Source organism: Phycomyces blakesleeanus (assembly GCF_001638985.1).
Source record: "Phycomyces blakesleeanus NRRL 1555(-) unplaced genomic scaffold PHYBLscaffold_6, whole genome shotgun sequence".
Classification (NCBI taxonomy): domain Eukaryota; kingdom Fungi; phylum Mucoromycota; class Mucoromycetes; order Mucorales; family Phycomycetaceae; genus Phycomyces; species Phycomyces blakesleeanus.
Genome location: NW_017265139.1, coordinates 1,000,551 through 1,017,881, shown reverse-complemented (window position 1 = coordinate 1,017,881; position 17,331 = coordinate 1,000,551). Strand labels below are relative to the sequence as shown.

The following is a 17,331-nucleotide window of genomic DNA, read 5'->3' as shown; positions in this document are numbered from 1 at the left end:
CGATGAGTATCCGCGGTGGATCCTTTCTTATGTAAGCTGCCCTTAGTGTCCAGTAAGTAGCGATCGTGCCATCATATAAGCATGTTGATGAGATAAGCAATCTTCTATAACTCCGGCTTGAACATACTTACTGGCCCCCAAGACGTCTTGATCAAAGATGTCTATCGCTATAAGACTAGAACCTATTTTTAGGTTGATCCGCCAAAAAGACATTTCCTTTTTCCTTTTTCACTTTAAATAGATATATCGGATATATATATATATATATAAAGGGCTTAGATGAAAGACGCAAAATGTATTAATGTTACTATGTACAAAAGTGCTTTTTAAGCAAAATAAATAATAATAATCCTATTCTTAATTTTTTTTATATAACTTCTTTAACGTGGGTTTAGGCGTAGAGGCCTTTGTAGGTTTTTGGACATGCTTTACGGAATTCGTTGCCTTTTGTGGTATAATTTCTGCAGTAGCTTGTCCACCACGAAATGAAGGATCTCTTGAAGACTGGAATACTTTGTACATCTGGGCCTTAATGAATTCAAGATCAATGTTTTTCTGAGAAAGTTGAGGCGCGTTTATAGCCACTAGAGGCTCCTCGGTACTCTGTTGTACTTCTTGTCCAAGCAAACACTCATCTGGCCGGGCATTTACATTAAGCTCACGTAGTGTATCCTGAATTGTACAACTGATGCCTTCGGGGATCTTTTCTGGATGAGAAGGGGTAATGCAGGTCATGTAAGGCTCTTTACGGAAAACGTGATCAATGTCGACAGCAGAAAAGAATCCTACACTCTAGAAAATATTATGGGTTAGGATAGTTATTTAATAACCACGATCATAATCATATTCATAATTGTACCTGCGGGAGATTGTAAATTCCAAGCCTATAGCTAAATAAAGTACGTGTCCAGAGATTTGCAACCTGAAGGGCTAGAGCTGTACGGTGTTGATCCTCATCAGACGAAAGATATCGTACTTCATCATGAACTGATAACATAAACCGAGCATTGATATTATAGCGTTTAATAAGGTGAGACATAGAGACTATCAGCATATGAAGATAATCGACACCCGAACTCTGGACGACCCAGTTGATACGTGATGTCAAGAATTGAGACCCAGTATATTCTGGCTTAAGTGCATCTGTTACTGCACATCCAAGGACAGGCGTTCTAGGCTCTTTTGAGAGAGCAATATCTTCAAGAGCATTGAACATGTAACTTTCTGAACCACCATGCCAAAAAGTACGCTTGAACCGGTGCCGTACAGAATGTTCTTTTTCACCTTTTGTGTTGAGGTACAGGGCAGCAGCTCTAATTTGCGCAGCCTCAAGATCCATTCCCTGACTGTACTGCATCAATAAACTGGTCGCATATTTGACACCTGCACCATAAATACGCGCATAATTAAAGATCTTGGCTTTATCACGACTGATTCCCAAGATATTGGCCGTCTTGGAATGCAAGTCAGTTCCTTCAGCCTTGGTACCCTGAAGAGTCATCCAACCCAAGGCAGTAGCACCATGAAAGCCAAATTGAGCATCACCAATCACACTAGAAATCCACAATTCCTCCGAGTCCACATCTGCACCAATAATCTTATACCCCTTTGGTGCCTGAACCATTGATTTGAGTTCTGACCCAATACGATTGGCTTTGGCATTACTTGCTGTAAGCCACGTTTTCTCTACCGCTCGCCGGGTAACCGTGCCCATTGTGACCATCTGAGGAAGAATAATTCCATACTTGGCATCTTTATTGTCTGATCTATCACGCATCGGTAATCCCATGCTTTTCTCGTCTTTATCCCACACCACAAACTGACCCAAGATACGCTCTCGGGAACTGATCCAATAAGCCGATTTAGCATTCAAATCCAAGGCATCTCTTGCAGCTTGGTATTCAGAAGTCAGAACCTTGTCTTCAAAGTAGTTCATATAGTTTTTTGCAAGAGGATTTCCACAGTTGGCCTGTTCACCATCTTTATGAGGGACCTTTACATAGTGATATTTATCGTCATTATGCACAGCTTTTGATCGTAGCGTAGCTGGCATCGTCTCTGAAGCTAATTTGTAACACCACCCGTGATCAGAAATATAGTGAAGAGGGTAATCCAGCCACTTTAGCCGCAACAAAAGAGGCGCCATCCTTGATCGAATTGATATTTTGAGTTTCCCAGTCTTGGTATCATAGGCATCCTTGTACCATTTAGGCTGCCCTTTAAGTTTTCGCTGACGCGGGTTAACAGTCCAGTCAAGTTGACTTAGCCAAGGATCCTTTTGCCATTCTTCCGGTGTATCTACCAGTACCCTTGCCTTCTCAGCCAAATCGCGCAATTTGATATCCAACAAGTCTTCCAATTCTCGATGCTTTTCTGAGGACCGTGCGAGATATTTTTCCCATTTTTCATTTACAGGTAAAAATGAGTTTCCCATCTGAAGCATACCAGCAAATGATACAGGATGAGGACAATTCTCGATAAACCGGGGAAAAACATGTTTGTAGATCTTATGGGTCATGTCGACATCTTGGGCACAATACTCCATCAATTGATCAAAGTTTTCTTGGATATCTTCGAGATTACCACATTCAAAGTAAGATCGTGGTTGTTTATCAGCCTCGATTTTGCAATAAAACTTGGCGACATCTTTGAGGCTATTAAGTGAGCTAACATCAAAAAATTTTGCTTGTCCAATGTCCATTCTCTGTAATTCTTCACTAGTCGTTATACCCATTACATTATCTCTCTCTGCAGCAGCCAGTTTATCCAGATTTCGACGTTTGACCTCCATGTTCCACGCTGGTCGCTGCTGTGAACAAAGACCTGCCCCAGAAATATGAAGGCTCATAGTATCCAAGAACCGTAAGCGTGACCCCTGAATATTATATTCCTCGGCAATTCTGGCACGATCGTAGCCTACGTTGTGCCCGACTATCAATGTGTCTCTCGAATTTCCAAACGGAATAAGTTGTTCGTTGGATTGAGCAGGATCGAATAGATGTGGCGATGTCCATGAATACCATGCCTCTGCCGAAGCAGCTACTGCTAGTGTAGGGTAATGTCCTTCGCTCATCAACACTTCTACGTCAAAAACAAGTTTATCTTCTGTTGGCCATGGTACCTGTGTTGCGTTTCCATTGCTATATCGCGTCCATCCCGAAGTTCGAGACCACTTTGTTGGTTTGGGCGGGAAAATTTCGTTAGCAAGCTGTTTTGCTTTATCGAGTGTGGTCCCAGACTGTTCAATACCCATATTAGCAAAGTGCTCTTCTATCGATTTCCCTCTCAAGGATGGTAGCTTAAGATCAATTGGTGCCTGAATCTCGGCTGTTTTTCCCCAGATATCCTGGATCGTCAAGTGCTCTCTTGCCAGTTGTTCCGAGACCGACTCACCCGGGGATTCCGCACCGTATTCACCAAAGAGTTGTCTGTGAAGGGATGGTGATAGAAGCTGAACATTCGCAGGGTTCATTATGACTAAGAGAACAGCAACAAGACAATGGCGATCGATGCCATGATCAGGGTGGCATTGGCCTCATAAAGAAAAGACCAGGGTTCTTTCTTTATTCTCTTATCACCTACTGTTGTCATTCTTGGCTGGTTGGGTTAATTGACGTATGGTTCTGTAATGTGCGAGACATGTCTTTTTGCTATAGACTTTGGTGGTGATGTTGAATGCTTTTTGCATGACAGAAGTACTGAGTTTATTCTTTACACGAAAGTTCAAGTCAAAGAGGACAAAAAAATTTCAGCATGAGAAGACGGTCACATTCCAAGTTACTAAGATCATTCTGCCAAAGCTTGACAGACTTGTATAGAAGTATGGACTGTATAAGATTTGGAGGGCTTTGAGCTATACGTTATTTTTTTATATTTATAGATGTCTAAAGGTACATACATACATATATACACATATACATACACACACACATATACTTCCTCAAGCTTTGGACAGAACCTAGATCTTAAGGTTAATATGTGTGTGGATGTGTGTATTGGATCTCAGTAAAATCTCAGCTTATGGCTACGGAGAATGAAAACTAGCTGGGTACCTATTTTTTTTTTGTTCATATTCTTTTTTTTTTTTTTTGTCTTTGTTCTTCATCAATAAAAGCATGACTAGCAAGAAGCAGTTTGTCTATCAGACGGTCTTTGTGCTGTGTATTATATTCCTAATAACAATTATACAACGAAATAGCAGTCGTTACTTAGGTACGCTTCCTGTTTGACTGCAAACAGGCAGTAGACTGATGATATAGTGGTAGATCCCCAAGACACATGCCTGTCATCATCATGCCAAGAGAAATCACTTAGTGGTAAAAAGAGAGAGAAGCCCTTTACATTTGTGACTGCAGCGAGTGAGAATCATTTTTGTGCGCTCGAAAGCATGATGTATGCGATGAGAGAATTGCGTTCTCAGGTACCAGATGAGGCCTTTCCTCGTTTGGTGGTTTATGACCTTGGTTTAAGTGATTCTCAGCGTGGGGTGTTATCGAATCTAAAGAATAATGAATACCTGGATGAATGGGTTGAATTTGACTATGGGGCATACCCTGCCTTTTGGAATATCAGTAACAACCGAGGCGAGTATGCTTGGAAGACAGGAGCAGTGAAGGATGTACAAGAGCGCCATGGAGGTGTTATTGTGTGGCTTGATACGGGTGATGTACCGAACCACAAGTTTATTATGACCATGCCGGATTACATTCGTCGTCATGGATTCTGGTCTCCTCGCAGTACTGGGTTAATGGGGCCTCGGTTCAATCATCCTGGACTGTTTAAATACTTTGAAATTGACCAGGCGGACTACGTTACGAAGGAGAACTGCAATGGAGCAGCGCTTGGATTTAATGCTGATGACCCACGTATTTTGAATGAGATAATCAATCCGTGGTACGAGTGTGGACTTGATCTGGCTTGTATTGCACCGGCTGGATCTTCTCGACGCAACCATCGCCAGGATCAGTCTGCAATTAGCCTTCTAGCTCTCCGTGCTGGATTCCGGTGTTTCGAATACCCAGAGTTCCATGGCGTCACTATTCATCAGGATGACCAGTGTAATGAGCGCTTATTGAGACTCAACGAAAAGAAACAATTGCTTCACCCCTCTTCAATTGACACCTGAATATTTTGAGATTTTTTTTGTATTTATCATAAGTTCACACTACACATAAAAGATGTTAAAATTTGGATCAAATCTATCTGTCTATCAATTTCTTTATTTTACACATATTTATCATTACAGAATTTTATATAAGATTTTGATTTCAACCAGTGTTAAATGAATTGGTTGAACCGAATACAAACAAATTAAATCAAATTAATAAATAATAGACAAGTGTTGTCAAAAAAATAAAAAGGATGTGTACTTGGAAGCAAAGCAATTTGACAGTCAAAATCAATTAAAGCTGGTTAAATGTAAAGGAGGTATTAATTAGATAAAGGTAGATAGTATTTCGGGGGGTACAAAATCAGTGTAGAGCTGTTGTATACAGGATAGAGACAGCTATATTTTTATAGACTTTGTTAGTGGACAAATGAAGCAAATTTCGTAATACAGTATTTTACCCTAAAATTAGACGATTTCCAAAGAAATTCTAGACGTTTTCAAAAATGTTTTAGACAGATTGATTTCATGAAAGACTCTTTACTGTTTTAATTATTTGAGGTATAACTCCTTATTTATACATCTGTCCCAGTAAGTTTCAGCATATCTAATCCATCCCAAGCAGTCATTAACACTTACTGATTGACAAGCTTCCACAATGCGTGGCGTGAGTTTCGAGTTGGTATCTAAAGGATTTCTTTTGATCTTTTAATTTTTGCCCAGCATTCTTCAATAGGATTTAGAAATGGAGAATAAGGAGGCATAAAAAGAGGTTTATAGCCTCGTTTGTTAATAGCATCTACCACAAACGCTGAGTGATGAATCCTACAGTTGTCCATAACAATGAACATATCTTTTTTATTATGTTTGTCAAGAACGTCCATAACGGCCTCTATAAATTTAACAATATGATACGCGGTGGTACCCTTTTTAAGAGTCTTTGGTTTAGAGGATTCCAAAGTATCTCCCTTTCTCTTTTTACCCTTAGGTTTTTGAAATTCTTCCTCAAGTTTTTCCATGTCTGCCCTTTGTAACGGCTCAACTTTAGAAAAATTGATGGTCCCAAACGGAGAAATGCAGCCGACAATAGTAACATTGGCTCCACATCTAGCGTGAACCTCAACATTAGCTGGGTCGCCTTTTTTCGACCATGCGCGACTTCTCATCATTTGAGTATGGAACCCAGCTTCGTCAATAAACACACAGTTCTTTTGAAAATCAACGCCAACTTCTTTCCATTTGCTTACTATTTCCTCACGTAGAAGAAGTGTTCTTTCGGAATTTCTGTCAGCGTTGTATTTTGAAGCTTGCTTAAACGAGAAATTACACTTCTCCGTTAAATGTCTCCAAAGATTACGTGGGGAAATTGTAAATCCTTCGAAATTTTTAGACAACGCCTCTTTAGCCATGTCAATAGCTGATGAAGGGTGTGCATCAAAATAGTTTACAAGAAATTCCGTATGCTGCGGCAGAAACTTTATTGGTGTTCCTCTATTGGCTTTTTTCTTTGATGACCTTCCAGGAAGAACATCTCCATTACCCGTATTAAATTCTTTCAATAAAACGTAGCCAGTACTTCTAGGGATCATACATTGTTTTGCTGCTTTGGGTACACTTAATCCCTCTTCCTGTATAAGCCCTATAAAAGCACGAATCTGTTTAGGCCCATACTTGTTTTTCTTCTTATGTATATCTTCGATGAAGAATGCGTTCAGATCGGCTGTGATTTCCTCTACTGATGTTTCTACCGTTATTTGCTACTCTGTTATCTCCTCCATTCTAACATCAGAAGTAGTTTGATTGTTGTCCATGTCAATTAATCGCAAGACATGACCATAGTCCATTGCTATATCTTCATCACTCATATCTTCTAGCTCATTGTTTAAATGATCGAAATCAGGTTTATATTGTATGAAATCCATTGTAAGATATATAAAACTGAAAAGTCTAGGAAAAGAAAAACTATCCAGAGAAAATTTTAAAAAGTCTAAATTAAAAAGGCCAAACGTCTAATTTTAATTGGTTGTCGTACCTAAACTAATCCTAATGTTGGCGAAACGAAGTCGAATAATGTGATAGATGCCCACCCTTGGTACAACCGTTGGTTCGGTATATAGTTTTAGTTTAGTAGTTTATTTATTTATTTCTTATATATATATATACATATTATCCCATTCCCTCCCTCAAAAAAGAAAGAAAAAATTCTATATGCTTAGCAGAAAGATATAGGGAAGAAAGGGAAAACAATTTTTATTACAGATAAGGAAAATAAAGCGTGACTCAGAGAGCATCTATCACATTATTCGACTTCGTTTCGTCAACATTAGGATTTTACTAAATAGTTTCGATTTAACAAGCAACGTCATTTATTTCAGATCAACCAAGCCAGCAAGTATACAATATGTAGATGAATATACTACTTCTGATGAAAAAATGACAGAGATAAGAAATGCAAGGCATAAATTTAAGTCATGCTAAGTCAGTTTTTTTTTTATTTGGTCACTTTGTCCAAATACTTTTAGTCGTAAAAATATATTTGATAGTATGAATTTTATTTAGCATTGGATGCTACAGTCACGATGCTTCGAGGTGATATTGTTAATCATCTGGAATAATTGTGTGGTATGGGGACTTGCAGAGGGAGAAAATGTTGAGGTGTCGATTGGATATGCAACTTTGGGGGATGTGGGGGATGTGGGGGATGGCATGCTGACAGGTGCAACGACAGATGGTGATGAATTTGCTTGGTAACAGTAATGCCAAAATAAAAGGGTGACGCGCAATAACGTACGGATATTTTTCAGTGTGATGAATGAGTGAAGGCAGGATAATGCTTCAGGCAGGGTGATGCGGCCAATTTCTGTCATGGTAAAGAAACTGCTATGTATCATTTGTGTCATATAAAAAACTAATCGAAATCCTACAAAACATTGTGAAATGGTTATGATCCATAAACACTTGGTGTGGACAGACTAAAAGTTCAAAAAAAGGGCAAAAAAAGGGCAAAAATTTAGGCCATTTTATTGGATGAGAGTTTTAATTAATTTTGCCCTTTTTTTGCCCTTTTTTTTGAAGGTTCAAAAAAAGGGCAAAAAAAGGGCAAAATTAATCAACGGCTATGATTGGCCAGTTTTCGTCTGATACTACTTGCATGATAATATCATGCATCCCTTCTAGTTGCATTACACTTAAATAGCAAACGACAATTTAAAGCATATATACTTACTATAATTAAATACTAGCGTGTATAAAAGTGAGAAATATATTACTCTTTTACTTATTATCTTAAAAAAATGCCGCATACTCCAATAAATATACTCGCAAAATCAACTTTGGATGCATCTGCAGCTATCACTCAACACACGTTGAAGAAGATGATCAAGATGTTGTCCGACTCTAATGTCATTGCTTGTGAGGAAGATCATGACACGTACAAAGATTTTGCAAGCATATGCAAATTAAAGCTACAACAGGAGAAATTGATGGTTACGAAGGTCCAAGACAAAATCAGCAAAGGACGCTATTTTTTCAAAGGGCAAAACAAGACCAAGAAACTTGTAACTCAAAAAGAAAGATTGAATTTTCTGCTTGCCTTGGATGAAAGCGGCTTCCTGGAAGAGTTTCGAATGAGCAAGAGCTCTTTTTATAAGCTGTATGATCTTGTAAAAAACCACGAGCTTTACCAACAATTGTCAGGATTTTACTCGATCGATGTTAGACTACAGATTTCCATTGTTCTTGACCGATTAGGATCAAATGGTAATTCTTCGTCAAGTGGCCGTTTGGCAAGACGTTCTGGAATAGGAAGTAAGTAACTCAGGATAATAGTCTACGACTGTTTACCCACATATACAAAAGCAAATTTATTCACCTGTTTCCTACAATAAAAACAAATAGAGGGCTCTATCGAGAATATAACAACCAGATTCTTCAAAGTAATTCTCTCTTTAGAGCACAAGTTCGTTTATTGGCCAACCGAATCTGAGAAAGCAGAGATAAAACGAGCAAATGAATATTCATTAGGATTTCCAAACCTTGTTGGATTTCTTGATGGATGCTTATTTAAGCTGGCAAAAGCACCATCGTGGAAGCCAGAGCAGTTTTTCGGTCGCAGATCCGCTTACTGTGTAAACAGTGTCGCAGTGTGTGATCATAGACGCATAATCCGATACATGTCAACCGGTTTCTTTGGAAGTTCGCATGATATGCGTACTTTGTCTGAGTGTGAGCTTGGAAAATTCCCAGAGCGATTCTTTTCTGATGACGAGTATGTGTTGGCAGACGCGGGGTACAAGGCTACGAACTATATTGTTCCAATCAAAAAGAAGCCAAGAAACAGTGAACTCTCGTTAGCAGACCAAGAGTTCAACACCAAGATCTCGAGCATGCGAGTAAAAATTGAGCATGCATTTGGAATCTTAAAAGAGAGATTCTACTCTCTCAAATCAATCCCTGTAAGGATAAAAAGAAAGGAAGACGTTGTAAAGGTTAACGCATGGATTCGGGTTTGCGTAGCCTTGAACAATTTCCTGATGTGTCAAGATGACGACAAATGGTCTCAGGAAGCCAAGCGTCGATGGGAAGATAGAGAGAAAGCTGAAGTTGAACGCCTGCGGAAGACAGGATATTCAGAGGAGTCTGGTGTAGTAGATGGATCCCAGAATATAGACGGAAATACAAGGTGGATCCAGACACAACGTGTTGTTATGTCAAAAGAGAAGAATAAATCTTCTTGAATAAAGAAAATAAACTTTGATCATTCTAAATACATTAAAAAAAACAGAAGTATTAGCTTTTATATCTATTAGATAGATCTCACTTTTCGGCATTTGACAGCTGTAATTAAATAGATATTTTGTCATTATTTATGTTCTTCTCTTTCTTTAATATTTTATTATCAAACTATTTTGAAGACGTAAGTAGAAGATCAATTTTGCCTGCTTTAATGATAGTATTTTTATATAGTCTACATGCCTTTACATTTTTTTAAATAAAATAACATTAGTTCTGAGAATTTGTATATAAATATATATATAAATTAAACGCATAGTATAAATAGAAGAAATACAATTTATTAATTAAGGTATTGATTATACACCTCTTCTAATTCATTCTTAGTCTTCTCCTCAGACCAGTCAAATGTTTTTGCCATAAGGATCACTCCTTTTACCCGCTGCTCGCATTGAAGCTCTTTTTGCAGCTTCTCCTTCTGGTTCTTGAGCTCTTCCTCGTACTTTGATTCTAAGAGCGATATCCGGGCATCATTGAACTCTTTTATACCATGCCCAATATCCTCTATGCTCTTGACTGATCTTTTTGCCGTGTTCTTCACAATCTTGCCAAAGAATTTAGGGCGTCTTTTGCCACTGTACGCACTGGCGTCAGAGTGCTCGGAGGTGCTGCTTTCACTATTGCTTTGGACAATGGCCTCTCTCTGAGAACTGATCTCATTGCTGACATCAGCTCCCTGTTCTTCTTGGTCTTTGCAGCTTTTGCTGCTCTCACTGGCTTCGTCACCTCCATCATTTTCACCGTCTTCACCGTCTTCATCCTTGCTCATGTCTTGGGCTTTGTTTAAGTCCAAGGGCGTTGTTGTATTACATACAGCAGGTGACTTTGCCTTACTTTCACCAAGTACTTTTCTCATCTGCGTGAAGTTTGGGCATATATCATTAAGATATACTTATAAAAAATAATTTAAATTGTTTAGATGTTTGTTTTAACTTATACGTAACAATATTCATACCTTCAAGCTCATCTTTTTCACGTTGAGACATTTCTTCTTCGCTAATTCTCATTGTGCTGTCTTCCCAGGCTTTGAATGCAATAGGATATTGCTTGGTTATCAAATACGTCAGCTTGCTTTTTATTTGAGAGCTGGTGCGCTTCACACCCTGCTTGTCAAAATACTGGCAGCAGTCGTTGATCACTCTGGTCTTGCTGACCTTGACCTTCTTCCCGTTCTTGAAGCCACCAAGGTACTTCCTCAGATTGTCTGCGTCGTCTTTCAGCAGAAAGTACTGCAGCCGATCAATCGATGACAACCCATCTTTACCACCATCTGGCTTCATCCAGGAATGTGACTGATTGTCATCTTCCTGATGAGAAACGAACTCAATAGCGCTGGGGGTGGACATACTTTTATTACAATAGTTTAATGTAAGGTACAGGCGATACAAGAAGATAATTTTTTTTATAAAAAAAAAGACGAAAAGGATGGAGTTAAAATGAAGGTAGATGAGTATTGATTATTATTTATAACTTTATGAGTAATATATACTGACAAGCTATTTTGGCTAAAATGTTATACCTGTAATAAATGGATTTGTAAAAAAAGTGGTGTAGATAATTAGATTATGAGATGGAGAGAGGTTTGAGCTCAAGAAGAATGATTTTTATTGATGAGAATTGTTAAGAGTTCTTGTATTGATGGGGAGGACTTTTAGAGACAGGGGATATCGTTTGCATACGTATGCTTTGACGATATGCAGATACAGATTCAAGCAGTGAAAGATTCTGAAGAGTTGTAATTGGATAATATAAACAAATTCGTCTTTATCCACAACAAAACAGACTTCTTTATGTTGATATATTTGAATATGAAGCATTGACTATGCTTACTGACAGTGACAGCATTATGAGCATAGCATTACCTAATATGTATTTTGAACTAATTTTGAACTTTTTTAAAAAAAAAGGTGTGGACAATCATAATTAAAGCTGATTGGCTAAGTTCAAGATGGACTTGTTTTACCCTTTTCTTGCCCTTTTTTTGAACTTTTAGTCTGTCCACACCAACTGTAGCAACATTTTCCTTCTTACCTTTAACTTGAAAAGTGAGAATAGGATGGCCATACTTCAAGACGCTGTTACGCGACAAGACGGCTAGCTTGAGCGTGTCCAAGCAAAGGGAATGATTGGTGGCGTTATCACCGCCAAGCTTGACTTCTCCAAAACCAAGGGATTGCCCAAATGTACGCTGGACCAAGGTGGATACAATGGCGTCCGGACGAATGCCAGCGGTCAATGTGTCCTCCTTGTTCGGCCATCGTAATACAACCTTCCTCTTGGTATCTGCCACAATGGACGACAGCAATGGATCATAATACCTGGTTTGTACGTCTATTTCTCCGAATTGGTTCTTGTCTGCGATGGGGTCAAACGGTAGTTTCACCAACCTACAATGAAAATAGATGAGGAAGGATATTAGTACTTAGACGCACTTTTCTCTTCCACATTACAATATTTACAAATCAGCAATGCCTTCGACAACATTAGACTTGAATTGTTCCATGCTAGTGGCCAGAGTCAAGAGGCGGAGCTTGGCACTTTTTGGAGACATACCCTCCTCGTCAATAGCGGATACAACATTCACCATTTCCATAAAGTCATCGTTGGTAAAATTCGGGGTTATCGTGTGGCACTTTGCGGAGTAGCGTTTGAATTTGACACTTTAACAAATTGTTGAGCATTTGTTCCCCAAAAACAGCCACTTTGTATTCGCTATGCTGTTCATTCGCCAGGAAGAGTACACCCGACAAAGCTAATATCTCCTGAATGTTTGATTCCAAAGGGACAGGCTTGGGAAGGATGTCTTCTTGATACTGGTATTTTAGGAAAAGAGAATTAATATCGCTCCCATCAATAATCCAATGCTTCTCTTCGTTGTCAATCTTTTGTCGAGTATTAGCATGCTCTTGATCCAAATCAGCTGTAATTGTTGTTGCTATAGGCTGTGATGCAGTTGCTTCCTGTGTTGGACGTGGAGTTGGTAATTCTACGGTTGAGGTTTAATTTTGAGGCTCCAAAAGGCCCTGGGAATCAGATACTAACAACTTATCGATCGCTTCGGAGCAGTTGGATGCAGCAGTTTCCAAAGCATATTTTCGTTTGCGTTCCTTCCAAAACGCTGTGCAATCAAGGGTGAGGCACCAGTTTTCAAATTCTTGGAGGAGGCGAGATTGCTCTGCTTCGGACATGTTAGTAATGATGGTCTTATATTGAGCATGGCAGCGCCTGCGTTCATAGTAATCATGCTCCAGGGCAAACGCCTTTAAGGTAAGCGTACTGACGTTACAAATGCACCATTGAGCATCAGCCGCTAACACCCGTGGCCGCTTCTCGTTTGATTTTGGAATGATGGCCGTTTTTCTTTTGCGATTCTGTGCCGTATCCGGTTCCTCTGGTGATTGTTGGTCTTTTTTTTTTTAGCTGTTTTCGTGTTCACTTTATTATTTTTGGAGCGTAACTGACGTTTGCTGACAGGAGTCTGACCACGTTTACCCGTCATTTCAATAAATGATTAAAAATGAACAAAGATAAAAACAGCAGTCGTTTACTTAAAGTCTAGGACTGTACAGGCGTTCTATATTCCGAGATCACTGGTTTATATTTTCTGGTTCGACCATTTATTTTTGCCATTCACCAGCGTGCGAGGGAATTGTCGAGGGAATTGCATCGAGGGAATTGAGCCACGTCATATACGATTCCGATTGTTATTCAGCATCTGGCTTTTAATTATTTACTAAAATACCCTGCCAATTTTTATTTTTTTGTTAATTATTTGTTTCATTTTGGCTGTATAAAATGAGCTTTTTAAAGTATGGTCGTTTAGTATATTCCTTTTTGTAACTAGAGTCCTTATTTTAGCAATTTTGTCAATTCCCTCATACGCTGGTGAATGGCAAAAGCAGTCATTTTTTCCAAAATGTAAAAAGCAAAGGTTACTACTAAACTGTCCTGTAAAAGTTACATTTTATAAATTCTACAGATATAAGATAATGCGTAAAGGCGGTTATATCATTGAAAGAATTGAAATAATTGAAATAAGGTCTTTAGTAGACTGCATCTGATGTTGAAAGTATCTCTAAAATAACGGCAAATCTTCTTTGGGACATTTGGATTTTATTTAGCAAGCCCTTTTGAGGCTGGCAAATGTTCAGAGCCAAATTACGTTTTTAGAACAAAGTGAAAATTATATCATAAAACCTACTACATAAAGTAATTTAATAGCTAAATTTGCAATTATTCACTTTTTCCATTCTTAAATAATTTGGCCCGTATGCTGGAGAAGACCATTAATCAACTCGTTACTACCATATTTAGAAATTTTGGAGTAAAAATAAAGACATTTCATTGGAGGATTCCATTTTTTATTTCCAAAAAAAATAAAATGAGTTGCGAAATTGTAACCAGCCCAAAAATAATTGTTGAATATTTTTTTCTTTTTGTATATTTTGGTTTCCCGTATTTAGATTTTGAGTACAATCATTTGCCTATCAGCCAAAGTTTTGTGACAGTCGAACGGCTGAATTTTTGCTTTTTTTTTTCACAACAAAAACAAAAACAAAACAACAACAACAAAAAAAAAATCAAAAAAAAATCAAGTAAAGGCTTGAGATCCATGGGCCGGCATTTTACTGATAAAGGGCAATACGGTTGTAGATGTATAAATGAAAGAAGGACATATAAAAAGAAAAGAAAGGAGAAGTAAAGAGGGGCTGGTTGGTTAGCTGGTTAGCTGATTAGCTGGTTGGCTGATTAAAGGATAATAAATTAAACTATCTTCTAAAGGGGAAAAATTACCCCCCCCCCCCTCCCCCCCCTCCTCTCCCTCCTCTCCCCTTCTCTTTGATTCCCTTTGCTTTCCTATTCATTTCCTCCCCTCTATCTCGTAGTAGCATTGCATAGTATAATATACAATATACAATATACAATATATAATATAAATATTTCAGATATATAAAATTAATTATTACACCAGAAATATTAAAAAGAAATATCTTTTTATTTATATATACATATTGTATTTTTTAATAAAGAGATTGGGAATACAAGTATTTTTTTTTTTTGGTAGTCAAACTACGCTTGTAAAACCTTTATGACTTCAAACAATATTGGCTTGATTTCACTAATTTTTTTATATTATACTTTTTAAAATAAGAAATAAAAACAAGCGTATATATTATATATAAAAAAATAATATATATATATATACAATTTGTGTGTGAATAGTCTGTGTGTGTATTTAGTGTAGATAGATGGCTGCTATACATAGAGAGGTAAAAGAAGAGAAAGAAAGAGAGGTTATTTTGTAGACCATGGCTAGTTTGCTTTGTGTGTGTAGCATAAAGGAATGGACATGACGTTGCTGGACTGCGCTCCTGTCGTTTTCCTTCATAAACCCCCTTTTCCTTTCCTCTTCTTTCATGGCTCAACGACAGTCACTGCCCTGTCCATTTCCTCGCATTCATCCTCCTTTTCAGTCAGTCTTTGGGCAGTTTTTAGTGCCTGAGCCTGTTCATACAGTAGACACTACAAGCCTGTTTGTAAATATACCCTCCAAAATGGTTTGTTATTTGCCAACCACGCCATACCAATCTTTTCTTTATTTAAATAAATATAGGCCTGGAGTCAGAGCGGTGGGCCCAAAGGCCGACCAACTTCAGACGAATACCATGCCAGTCCTATGGCGGATCTAGACCATCATTACCTCCCACCAATCATGGCATCTCAATCCACCCCATCCCCCTGTATGTCTGCTGTTACCCCAAAAGAATGGCCAGAAGTAAGTTCAGTCATAACTAACTACATACACACATATATTGAACTTATTATACTTATTATATTATATTTACTTTATTTATTTTATTTATTTTTTTAAAAAAAAACTTTAGACATTTGGCTGTGAAGCCATCATCCTCGAAACCCCCCTGCCGCATGCCCCGCCTAAACAGTCTTACCAGCAAATAGTGCGTGCAGATTCACCTGCCCTGACACACTTGGTACCACCAGAGGCCATTAGAGTAGCCGAACAAGAGGAGCAAGAGGAAGCCATGGGTTCTACCAACCACCAACCCTTCTTAACTTACCCCTCCTTCTTGCTCATGAAGCACATGCATTCCCAAACGCAGGTTGCCACGTCTCCTTCATTCCCAATCTCCTATAGTCCCACACTCTCGCTGAACAGCAACAGTACTCTCTATCAACCAACTCATCAGGATCAATGCAATCTTACCATGCATCCCCAACGAGGAAACGAGCAAGTAGATGCTCTTGGCTCTATCGCACAGCTATCATCTTCCCAGAAACGTCTCAAACGCCCCCCAAATGCCTATTTGCTTTTCAATCGTGCCATGCGACATCGTCTTTTGGAAGAATCTCCAAAGAGGACAGTGGCTGAAATCAGCAAAGAGATTGGAGACCGGTGGAAAGTCTTGGAACAAGTAAATAACAACCCCCCCTTCTTTTCCTTTTCCTACTTTTCTTTCTTCTTTTTCTTATTTCTTTTATACATTCATTCATTCATTATTCCTTCCCTTTCTCCTTTATCATTTGAAGGAGTATAGTAAGTCTACTCATTTATCTATCACCTCTATTTTTTGCGCGTTTTTTTCTCGTTTTATCTTTCTTTTTTATTCCTTTTTCTTTATTCTATTATTATCGTCATTATTATTATCCAATCTGATACTAGAAGTGCAACACATGTTACTAACACATGTATTCAAAAAAAAAACCCCTCTTTATATTCTCTAGTCTGAAAGAGATCGATACATTGAAGAAGCACGAATGTTAAAAGAAGATCATCAAAGAGAGCACCCTGATTTCATCTACACGCGTCGATCCAAAGCAGAGTTGGCAGACTCTAGACGATTCAAAGGAGGAAAGACTACTGATTCCAATGGTATTTGTGAAACAAATACAGCAAAAGTATCAAAGCAAAAGAAGCCTAAGCTCAAGAATGGACGGGATCCGCGCGGAAGAAAGAAGAAACAAGACTGTCATCCCAGTGGTCCCAAGCATCCCATGTCAGGATTCTTGTTTTATGCTGCAACCGTACGTGGCCATGTGGCAGCTACTCTGCCAGGGTCTACCATTGGACCCATTAGCAAGATTATTGGTGCCAATTGGCGTGCAATGACAGCTGAATGTCGTCTGCCCTTTCTGGAAAAGGCAACGGCAGACAAAGCTCGCTATGCCAAGGAAATGCAGTATTATATGGCTAGTGTACGGTCCAAAGGAACCCAACCTAATGAGGTTGATGATGAGATGGTTGCAACAGTGTCTCAGATGGTGAACCATAACCAGCAGTTACTATAACTCTTCTTTTTTTTATGTTTCCTCTTTCTATCTTTCTTTCTCTCTACTGTTGATGAATAAATAAACACACAAAACTAAGTAACAGCAAAACGGACAGCAATAATAATTATACAAAAACTCACAGC

At 38.5% G+C, this 17,331-nt stretch overlaps 7 protein-coding genes across 7 annotated transcripts; 3 read left to right on the top strand and 4 right to left on the bottom strand.

The window, feature by feature from the left end:
- Positions 1–357: 357 nt before the first annotated feature.
- On the bottom strand, positions 358–3,472 carry PHYBLDRAFT_109960 (hypothetical protein; the record flags this gene model as incomplete). The annotated part of the gene is made up of 2 exons (XM_018428143.1): positions 358–792; positions 860–3,472. The coding sequence occupies 2 exons, from the start codon at positions 3,470–3,472 to the stop codon at positions 358–360; spliced, it is 3,048 nt and encodes a 1,015-aa protein (XP_018294106.1).
- A 927-nt stretch (positions 3,473–4,399) lies between these two features.
- PHYBLDRAFT_143049 (hypothetical protein) lies at positions 4,400–5,125 on the top strand (the record flags this gene model as incomplete). The annotated part of the gene is made up of 1 exon (XM_018430926.1): positions 4,400–5,125. One exon carries the CDS (start codon positions 4,400–4,402, stop codon positions 5,123–5,125), a length of 726 nt encoding a protein of 241 aa, XP_018294105.1.
- A 2,537-nt stretch (positions 5,126–7,662) lies between these two features.
- On the bottom strand, positions 7,663–7,974 carry PHYBLDRAFT_143047 (hypothetical protein; the record flags this gene model as incomplete). The annotated part of the gene is made up of 1 exon (XM_018430925.1): positions 7,663–7,974. One exon carries the CDS (start codon positions 7,972–7,974, stop codon positions 7,663–7,665), a length of 312 nt encoding a protein of 103 aa, XP_018294104.1.
- Positions 7,975–9,348: 1,374 nt separating this feature from the next.
- Positions 9,349–9,642, top strand: PHYBLDRAFT_94089 (hypothetical protein; the record flags this gene model as incomplete). Its single annotated transcript, XM_018443849.1, has 1 exon — positions 9,349–9,642. A coding segment is annotated over one exon (294 nt), but the record flags the coding sequence as incomplete, so codon positions are not given.
- A 539-nt stretch (positions 9,643–10,181) lies between these two features.
- On the bottom strand, positions 10,182–11,244 carry PHYBLDRAFT_166036 (hypothetical protein; the record flags this gene model as incomplete). Its single annotated transcript, XM_018435356.1, has 2 exons — positions 10,182–10,789; positions 10,854–11,244. The coding sequence occupies 2 exons, from the start codon at positions 11,242–11,244 to the stop codon at positions 10,182–10,184; spliced, it is 999 nt and encodes a 332-aa protein (XP_018294102.1).
- Positions 11,245–11,518: 274 nt separating this feature from the next.
- On the bottom strand, positions 11,519–13,397 carry PHYBLDRAFT_143044 (hypothetical protein; the record flags this gene model as incomplete). The annotated part of the gene is made up of 7 exons (XM_018430924.1): positions 11,519–11,623; positions 11,729–11,760; positions 11,930–12,285; positions 12,358–12,530; positions 12,601–12,858; positions 12,937–13,304; positions 13,361–13,397. The coding sequence occupies 7 exons, from the start codon at positions 13,395–13,397 to the stop codon at positions 11,519–11,521; spliced, it is 1,329 nt and encodes a 442-aa protein (XP_018294101.1).
- A 1,931-nt stretch (positions 13,398–15,328) lies between these two features.
- PHYBLDRAFT_123376 (hypothetical protein) lies at positions 15,329–17,292 on the top strand. Its single transcript, XM_018428923.1, has 4 exons — positions 15,329–15,456; positions 15,513–15,674; positions 15,784–16,332; positions 16,643–17,292. The coding sequence occupies exons 1-4, from the start codon at positions 15,454–15,456 to the stop codon at positions 17,204–17,206; spliced, it is 1,278 nt and encodes a 425-aa protein (XP_018294100.1). The 5' UTR covers positions 15,329–15,453; the 3' UTR covers positions 17,207–17,292.
- Positions 17,293–17,331: the final 39 nt, after the last annotated feature.

Coding starts and splice junctions, on each gene's coding strand:
- PHYBLDRAFT_123376 (XM_018428923.1), top strand. Junction 15,675..15,783: donor CCCCAAAAGAATGGCCAGAA/GTAAGTTCAGTC, acceptor AAAAAACTTTAG/ACATTTGGCTGTGAAGCCAT. Junction 16,333..16,642: donor GGTGGAAAGTCTTGGAACAA/GTAAATAACAAC, acceptor TATATTCTCTAG/TCTGAAAGAGATCGATACAT.